The 8,689-nt window shown below is 42.0% G+C and overlaps 1 protein-coding gene across 1 annotated transcript; it reads right to left on the bottom strand.

Moving 5' to 3' along the window:
• Window positions 1–1,997: 1,997 nt before the first annotated feature.
• LOC121600451 (CD109 antigen-like) lies at window positions 1,998–7,398 on the bottom strand. The gene is given in 12 exon segments (XM_041929044.1): window positions 1,998–2,734; window positions 2,812–2,965; window positions 3,046–4,262; window positions 4,322–4,621; window positions 4,684–5,122; window positions 5,196–5,405; window positions 5,465–5,741; window positions 5,809–5,900; window positions 5,965–6,233; window positions 6,296–6,971; window positions 7,026–7,221; window positions 7,298–7,398. Coding segments are annotated over 12 exon segments (3,984 nt in total). The 5' UTR covers window positions 7,360–7,398; the 3' UTR covers window positions 1,998–2,642.
• Between the last annotated feature and the right edge of the window lie 1,291 nt (window positions 7,399–8,689).

Here is an 8,689-nt window from a genome sequence, read left to right as displayed (position 1 = left end):
TTGATTGCGAACGGTGCAGTTGACGATTGAAAATCGCTTTAGCGAGCGAGGCGCAAACGGGAAAGTTCTCCGGGTTGGAAAGAAAAGTGCTTGCTCATGCTACGGCATACTTATCCCTGAATCTTTTGCCATTGAAAGGAAGATTCCTCTCCGGTTGTGCTGTTGTGTTTTTCTCGCATTTTTCCCCCGTCGACGCTACTTGAGGGAAATTTCAGACGAAAATTGGCTACGCTACAGGGGTTTCCTAATTTCCAGTAACTGCAGTTTTGTACACCGTAAGAAGCTTCCGAGAGCCTTTCTTCGTTGGGGTGAAAACCATTCAGAGGAGGAGGGGAGGAGGAATGAGGTCCAAAAATAGATAACGTGGGGTGAAAAGAAAAGCGAAGAAAAAAAGGTAAATCCTTTGCTCCCGGTGAATTGAATGGATTGACCGTTGGTACGATTACCCATGGAATCGTTCCAACCGGATGAGCCACGGTGAGCACGCGTGGCGTAAGTAAGAAGATATTCGACAAAGACTGCTACCACTGACCTTCTGTTCTCTCTCTCTCTCTCTCTCTCTTTCTCTCTCTCTCTCTTTCCCTCTCTCTCTCTCTCTCTCTCTCTCTCTCTCTCTCTCTCTCTCTTTTTCACCGAGTCTCTGTTTTCCCTGTATCCGTTGGATGGGAAGGATTTAAAAGCGATTCGTTTTAATGGTTGATTGAATTTACCGGCATCGGAATAAGGGGTTTTAAGAAGACGAGCACTAAGACCAGCGTGCTCGTGTGTGTGTGTGTGTGTTGCAGGCAAAAGAAGCAAAATAGGAAATGGCAGAAAACGAAATCTATGTGAGCTGCATAAAATTCATTTCACCGGTGAATGGGTCGGGCGCTTGGATACCGGCGCAAATGCTTTATTGGCGAGCAGCAGCGGTTCGTCCTCGATCGTTTGAAGTAGTTCCGCCGAGTCAGCTCTATGTTTGGGTGTTTGAGGGGGTAGGATAAAAGGGCTGGGAAGAGCGCTAAACTTAAAAGAAAGATTTTTGAAGGGCCCAAAACACGTGGAAGTGGAAGGCGAAAGGCAAAAAAGGCAAGAAACTAAATCGAATTATCGTAATTGTGTAGTGGCAATTCCGAATAGTTTATTGATATCGAGATAAGATGATTCGCTGGAACGTGCTCGAGCAACCCGTCGGGATGGGATGATTTATTCAAATTACTTACGTTACGTCCTGGGACACGGAAGGGATGGTAGGGGGAGACATCGTTTGGTGAATCGATTGGTTCCGGTTTGTAATTAATATATTAGTTTTTTGTTCGCGTCTTTCTGACTTTGTATTTGACTTATGGCTCTGGATGCTTTTGAAGAAATGGGCAACGAAATTTGTTTTCAAGTTAAGCTACCCGAAGAAGAAAGTAATCTTATTATAAGCTTTTATTTTATTTGCTTTTCCGGTAATGAATTAAGTAATGTTTTGAAACCATTTATCGCTTTTATCTTAAACATCGCTTATTGTCAGTGTAATCCAGTGTGGTAGTGGTAATATTGAGGTTAGCGGTGGAAATTTTTGCCGCAAGTTTATGATACAGCTTAAACGCATGGCCACATCGAGTGTAACACTTTGTAGTAAGTTAGGATATAGTTACGGTCGCCATGTAATGTGTTCGATTTTGAATATGGTTGCCATGTAATGAGATGAGCTTACATACGGTACAACTGTACAACGATCAACGAGTACCGTCCCGGTAGGTCAGTGTTTCGCTGACATGTATCGAGGTAAAATAATATTTTGTTCGAAGCGGACTTTTCGACACTAGATCGTCCATGCGATCATATAAAACCTGAAGGGGTTTCCTTTACTGGAAGCGTTGGAGTTTAGAAGCCTTACCTTGGGTAGGGGGACATAACTAAACTCTTTAAATGAGAAGTCAATAGATGTTGGATGGGCATAGTCCTATCGTGATAGTCCGAATAAAACTGACTCGCGATGGTCGGAATTGGTTTTATTTATGCTCAAGATAAGTTATGAGTTTCGTACATTTGGTTTTGGAATGTGTTTTTGTCCTTATTAAATGTTATTGTTATTGGTAACAATTTCTAAACTGAAATGGTGTGAGCTGTTTGTCGATGTGTGCCTATGCTGCGGTTTTACTGTATTGCGAAAGAAGGTTTCAACTATTGCTGCTAAAGAATGGATGTTTTCGTCGCAAAGCTTTTAATTTGCTATGCGTTCTCGGTTCACCTAGTTTGCCTGCAGTGACGCCAGATTTGCTTATTATGCATCATTCGGGTGTTTTCAAGAAGTGTGTCACAATTGTTTTTATATGAATGGTGTGGCCTAAATTCTTCCGGTTGCTTATGGTATGATCTGATTTGCTGAGTGTGTTATAATGAATGTGTTGCAATAGTGTAGTTTGGCTTTCCGAAGTGTGTTACAATGAGTCTATAGCTGATAGTGTGGTTTCTAATAAGTTATATTTTGCAGATATGCTACAACACAGTGAAATGATTTACAGTCTGTCTTTGTTGGTTCAACTGCAAATGCTTGATAATTGCCACGTTTGGAATTGTTGGATTTACTACAATATATTTTATTAACATCCTTTCATTAACATCCTTTGCCTTAGTCGGTAGGACATCTCTTTGTAGCTCTAACTCAGCCACTATTTCTGGCACTCTGCGGGACAGTCTTCTTCTTCGCAGATTTCGCAAACATTCTGCTTGTCCACTTCGTACACTTTGATGGCGTTTAGGTCTATAAGAATAGTTCAAAAGCACAGAATGTTATATTTCCCTTGGCATTTCCACAACTAATGTTCATCAGATACTCACTTGTATCATAATAGTCATATACAACCACATACGCCGGACGCTTCAGTGCCACCTTGAAGCGTCTGTAGGCGGACACGGTGAAACAGTTCCTCACGTTGCTCATATTTTTGTAGTACACAACGACCGTAGTGCCCCCGTAACGAATCTCGATGTGCTGTGAAAATTTTTAAGATAAATTTCAATTATAAGATCAATTATCTCGTAAATACTATCCAAATTCATTGATACTCTTACATCTATAGGATTCAGCGTCGTCTGCTCGCTGATTGGATTGTGATCGACAACGTAACCGCTCGGTAACGTCACCTCGATCAGTGCCATGTTTGATCGACTTTCAGACACCGTGGGAATGTAGTTGGCACATACATTCAGCTTCAGCTCTTGGTCAAAGTTTGTGATCTGTTTCTGTAAGTCTAGCTGGAATCGATGCTCAAAGTTCATGAGATTCAAGTTATATCGATAAAACACCTGAAACAGTCCAGCCCCAATACCCATTACTGTAATTTCAATTTTCCTCACGTCTTGCGGTATGGTCATGATTAGTATCATATTGCTATATGAATTCAAACGCAACAATTTCGTACTCTGCTTGTACTTTAGCTTTGCGACAAGGTCGTTTCGGGATGGAGATATCTTTTTCGCTATGCTGGACAACGCTTTGAGACGCAAATAGGTATTTTGTTGCCCAGAAACACTGTCTAATTCGCTTCTCTGATTCACCAACCAACGCATTATTGGCAAAGCTTCTAGCAACTTGTTGGCCAACACATGCGATAGCAAAGCAAAAGATGTTGCCTCCACGCTGTTCAACGTGTTCCAATATCGTTCCGTTCCATTGTTGGTAATGGTTGACATATCGATCAGCTTTTCGAACGCAGCGTCCCTCAGCCTGTGCCCGTACGACATCATCGCATAGGTCACTATCGCCAAATCATTTGCACTTGTGATGAACTCTAATTGATCGCTCAGAAAACTCATTCCCTTTTCTATCACTACAGCGTGCTCCACTTTGGCGCTTTCATTTTCCAGCATGACTGCCAACACGTACGACGTTAGTGCTACTTCACTGCGCTTATAGTGCAGATCGGATTCGGTTTCCTTGAAACTTCCGGAATGGTGCTGTTGTGAGGCCAGCCAGGCAAAAAATTTCTCAAGTTTATGCTTGTCATTCCAGTATACATATTTCATTGCATTATGCAACGCATTTACTACGAATGCAGTATCAAACACCTTATTCCGCCATGGAGCTTTGGAAATGAAGCACTTCTGTAGACGTACAAAATGTATTATTATTTTTGCACTATCGTCGGATGATATTTGATCTGATGACCCAATGGTATTCAGATAATCATGAACAACGAAATTAAGCGTGCCTCTTATGCCTTCGTTACATCTACTCCAATCAGTGCGAATATCGTTCAAGTTGTCCTTCACGGTGATAAGTAAGTTGGCTGTGGGAACAATTAAATGTAGTGTGCATTGTGTGGGCAATGTTGTGTGCATTACTCACGATTGAATCTGAGCTTGATCTCAACCGATCCGATGTCGGCCTTTTTGTCGATGTTTGGGTTCACTATAAACGTTCGATTCTGGTACGTGTTCATGAAAAATCCGAACGATTCCACTCCTGACTGTACCAAGCTTTCTGGCGTGACCCGTATCACCTTCTCCAGTGCATCCGCCGCAATTCCATTTGCTATAGAGGCTTTCACACGAACCATCATCTCACCGAGCTTCTTTGCTTTCACCAGGAATGAAATCGGCTTTCCCACCTTCGGTAGAACGCTAACCGATTTGGTGTAGCTTACGTCTAGAACCAAATTATACATTCAAGATAAGTAATTCAATGTCGTTATCCCCATTGATACCTACTAGCAATCGAACGTCCTATGAACTCCATCTCATTATACTCATTGTACAGCGTCACGTCAACGGTGTGCTCTTCTTGAAGGCTGCTGATAAGAATAAATTGTATCTCAATCGCCTCACCTCGCTTGATTGAATATGGCAAGCTTTCCATAATGACAAACGGCTGAACTGTTGTGAACTCGATCGGTTTCTTAATGATACCCAACCCGACGACGGGATCGATCGAGAAGGCCGTAAGATACCAAGAGGTCGTTGTATCCGGCACAACCTCAGTCAGCTTGAGACTACCCGAGCTTCCAATGGTCGCATTCTTCCAAAGCCATGACTCCACAAACTGTTTCCTGACCACCATTTGTTCCATCTGCTGTCCATTGCGCTCTGTTTTATGATTGTAATTTTGAAATACGAAGTCATCCAGTGTCCTGGCAAACAGTCCCATGGTCTTTAAAAACGAATCATCCATTATGTCCTTTTAAATCCTCACTAGATATATATGTTGGACTCTTTATACTTACGTGCAACTGGTCAAATTCACCTTCATTATGAACATGGAACCCGTCAAACGCCTTCAAGAAGTCTTCCCAGAACAGGTCGTGGTTCTGGTTGAACAAAACCAAGGCTTTGTCATAGGCGGCCAGCCCAACGTACGCTCCTGGGCGTCCAGACATGCTCAGCTCGATTTGTCGTCCCGGCTTAATCTGTTGCTCGTCAATGCTTAAAGTGAACTGATTTCACACAACATGAATAAGTGTTACGTTAAACAACATGACATACAATTACTTACATTATTGCGAAGCACTTGGAAATTGAGGTTTATGTAGTCGTACACCACAGTGCGGCCGGTTACGGTAGCTACAAGCATTTTCGCCTTTGGAAACATCTTTTCCGTTGCGTACAGTTGCAGTAGGAACGTTCAGCCCCAATACCCGCACGAAGTCTCATTTTTTGGCCGCACGAAGCCTGCATCGACGATGTTGCTCTTTGACACAACATAGTACACGAAGAAATTCATGCGCTCCGTGCACGTTACAATGAATCGTATCAATTTGTTCAGGTTGATGCTAGAATGAGTCAGGTTATATTAAGCGTTACAATTGTAATTTCGATTTGTAGCAAGCTATAACTCACGGTGATTTCAGCTCCAGTTTAATGTAAGCATCCGTAACCGTTTTTACCTTATTCACATCTTCATAAAAAAAGAATCCATCAACAGCATTAAACTGCAAAAGAACTGACCCTTCAAGATACTTTGTCTACCATTAAATAATCGTTCTATATACATACGTGAATACCGAGATATTCAGTACCCTCACGTGGTTGCAGCTCGAGATAGATCAACCCATCGTTATCACTTGTTGCTGTCGTTTCGAATCCTACTTCGGATACCTCCACCTTACCGGTAATGCCTTTAGCCGGTGTTCCATCATGGTGTGTAAACTGAAACGCACACTTGAACGGAAGCCCTGGACGAAACTGTGGATTCTCTTTTATCAACTCTGCTCGGTACGCATACCTATATACCGTGATGTGTGACTGTTTGACCACCGTACGATCTATGAAGATATATTTCTTATTTAATCACTGTTAGCAACGGTATCTCGAACACGATTCTTACTTGTGTAGTCCTCGATGAACGTCACCTTCACTCGCACATCCTGCTGATCTGCTTCCAGTGTAAAATTGTCAAAGCGTAACTCTACCTGTCCCTTTCCGTACACAGTCAGTTCTTTCTTTTGATCTATCATATCCTCGTCTAGGTATAGCTCCACCTTGGCCACTCCTTGCGCTGGCTTACCAAAGTGATAGTATGCTTCGATTGTAAGATTTAGAGCTTGATGTTCTTCCAGTGGAATCACCGATGGCATGACCTGCACGTCGAACGTTGACAACACATACTCCTTTACCTCAAACGTCTTTGACACAAGCTTTTCTCCCTCCACCTGCACCAAGATATTCCAGACCCCGAGCATTGGAGTAGGCGCTATTTGCAGATCACCTTCGAACACACCGTTATACAACTTTGCCGTGGACCATTTGCGAATCACATTGCGCTGAGGATCTCGGATAGTTACATAAACCGATTTGACTCCCGCTGGCGGCTTTAGCTCCGTGTCCAGCACGATCACACGGAAGTTCACCGTATCGTCAGGTTTAAATACGGGCTTATCGACCTGTATTAGCCCTGCTACCGATTTTTTTAGATAAAACAGGTCTGTCTCCATATGAAAGTTAAAACCTTGTTGTCCATCGATGGTTATTTTGTAGTCACCAGTTGACAGATTATCTGGAATCTGCAAAAGCGCAAATTAGTTGTAAACCTTGTAGCTTTAAAGTACTCTTCTTACGCTGAAACTGATCATCCGGATAGAATTACTTCGCACATCGATCATCTTGGTGATGTTCAAAACGCTTAAACCATTATCTGTTTGGCCTTCCAGCTGTACCATCAAGTACATTTTCCTTGGATTTGAGTAAAAGTTGCTGATCGTCAGTGTGTAGCTCTGGTTGTCCCGGATGAATTTTGGACCCACGAAAAGAAGCCTTAAACAACACGTAGTTTCCAAATTATTTTCAACTGCATGAATTCGCTCAGCACTTCCACCGCGTTTGTTCTTACCCATGAACAGCACTTATAAAGATTATCACCGTTAATATTCGCGACCTTATGAGCTGCCACATGGTTGGTTTGGAGGTTTTGCGATTTTGCGCCTGCTTCGGATGCAGTCTACCAATGAACTGAAACACGAACGGTATGCATCCCTATCGGTGAAGCTGTGTTGTTGATGTTGGGGATTTCCCAGTCGCAAATCATGCTTCATGCATAATCTTCTTCAAGACCTTTGTTCGATAAGAATAAAACCTTTTATGCTTCTCTTTAATCACAGTAAAAAAATAAAAGCAAAACATACAGTTACTCTTTGAAAGACTGTTACAGTGTGATTACTGTATTGATGTTTACAAAAACAGATACTGTACTTCTGTTGGTATTAAATCTACAGTAGTAGAGGCCCGATTATCTGCAACAAAAGTACTGTGTACATGCTGGGGTGATAAGCACCGTGCTTATGTAATGTGTCATATCGCTCTGTTCTCACGGTTCACCAAAACATCGGCGCTGAGTTCCGCGTCGAAATGAAACTCCAATGATAGCATTTAAAGAAGCTGTCGTTGATGTGTTTAGGACAATTGGGGCACGGTAGTATTTACTGTGCGCTATTTTGCGGTTCCGTGTTACAGTCGTCAACTTGAACGACACAATTATATGACCGTGATGTTTTCAAGCTTTTAATGGATCGTCCCACTCATAACAAGGACTGACTATCTGGCTGCAAGGTACTGAATAAGTTTCGAAAGCGATCGTACACGTATGAGTTCAGCCAAGAGTTTAGATGTTATTAGCGGTTACATTATTGTTTCTCACTGCCCTGCTTAAAAATTATCACTTGTCCTCTTAGGCTACACGCAATTTATAAAAAATGTTTTGTTTGGCCAATATGTGTTCCGAAAAACTCAAAACAATATTAATTAAACAGAATGAAGAAGCAGCTCATACGTTTCTTATCAGTTAATTACTCTTCAGTTAAGCAAAAAATAAAAGAAACGAAAAATACGACCAATTTGTTTGTAAAATTGTTGTGAATATCATCTGTTTCATTCTTACCATCATCGTCGAAACACCTTGTTTATAAATCTTTTCTCAACTGGTGGTGACTTTTCCTCAATTTGCTACACCAATGCTTCCCAACTCCATTCACAAACTCTCGTGCTGACATTAATTCTACATCTTTTTATCAGCTCCCAACGCTCCTTGGGGGGAGAAAGGCTCCAAAATGCTGGATTAATTAATTTACCTTGCTGAGCTGCTTTCGAATCCCCCTTCCTTTGGGTGACACTTTGGCTGAAAGCTCGCAAAGACATACAACTCCTTCCTGCCAATGTTTAGATGTGTTGTTTCTTGTTTTCGGTGATATTGCTGTTGTCTTGCCTCAACCTTTGAAGGTAGCCGGTT

This window comes from Anopheles merus, chromosome 3L (genome assembly GCF_017562075.2).
Source record: "Anopheles merus strain MAF chromosome 3L, AmerM5.1, whole genome shotgun sequence".
Taxonomy (NCBI): Eukaryota; Metazoa; Arthropoda; class Insecta; order Diptera; family Culicidae; genus Anopheles; species Anopheles merus.
Note: the sequence above shows the minus strand (reverse complement) of the source record. Positions and strands in the feature narration are given on the sequence as shown.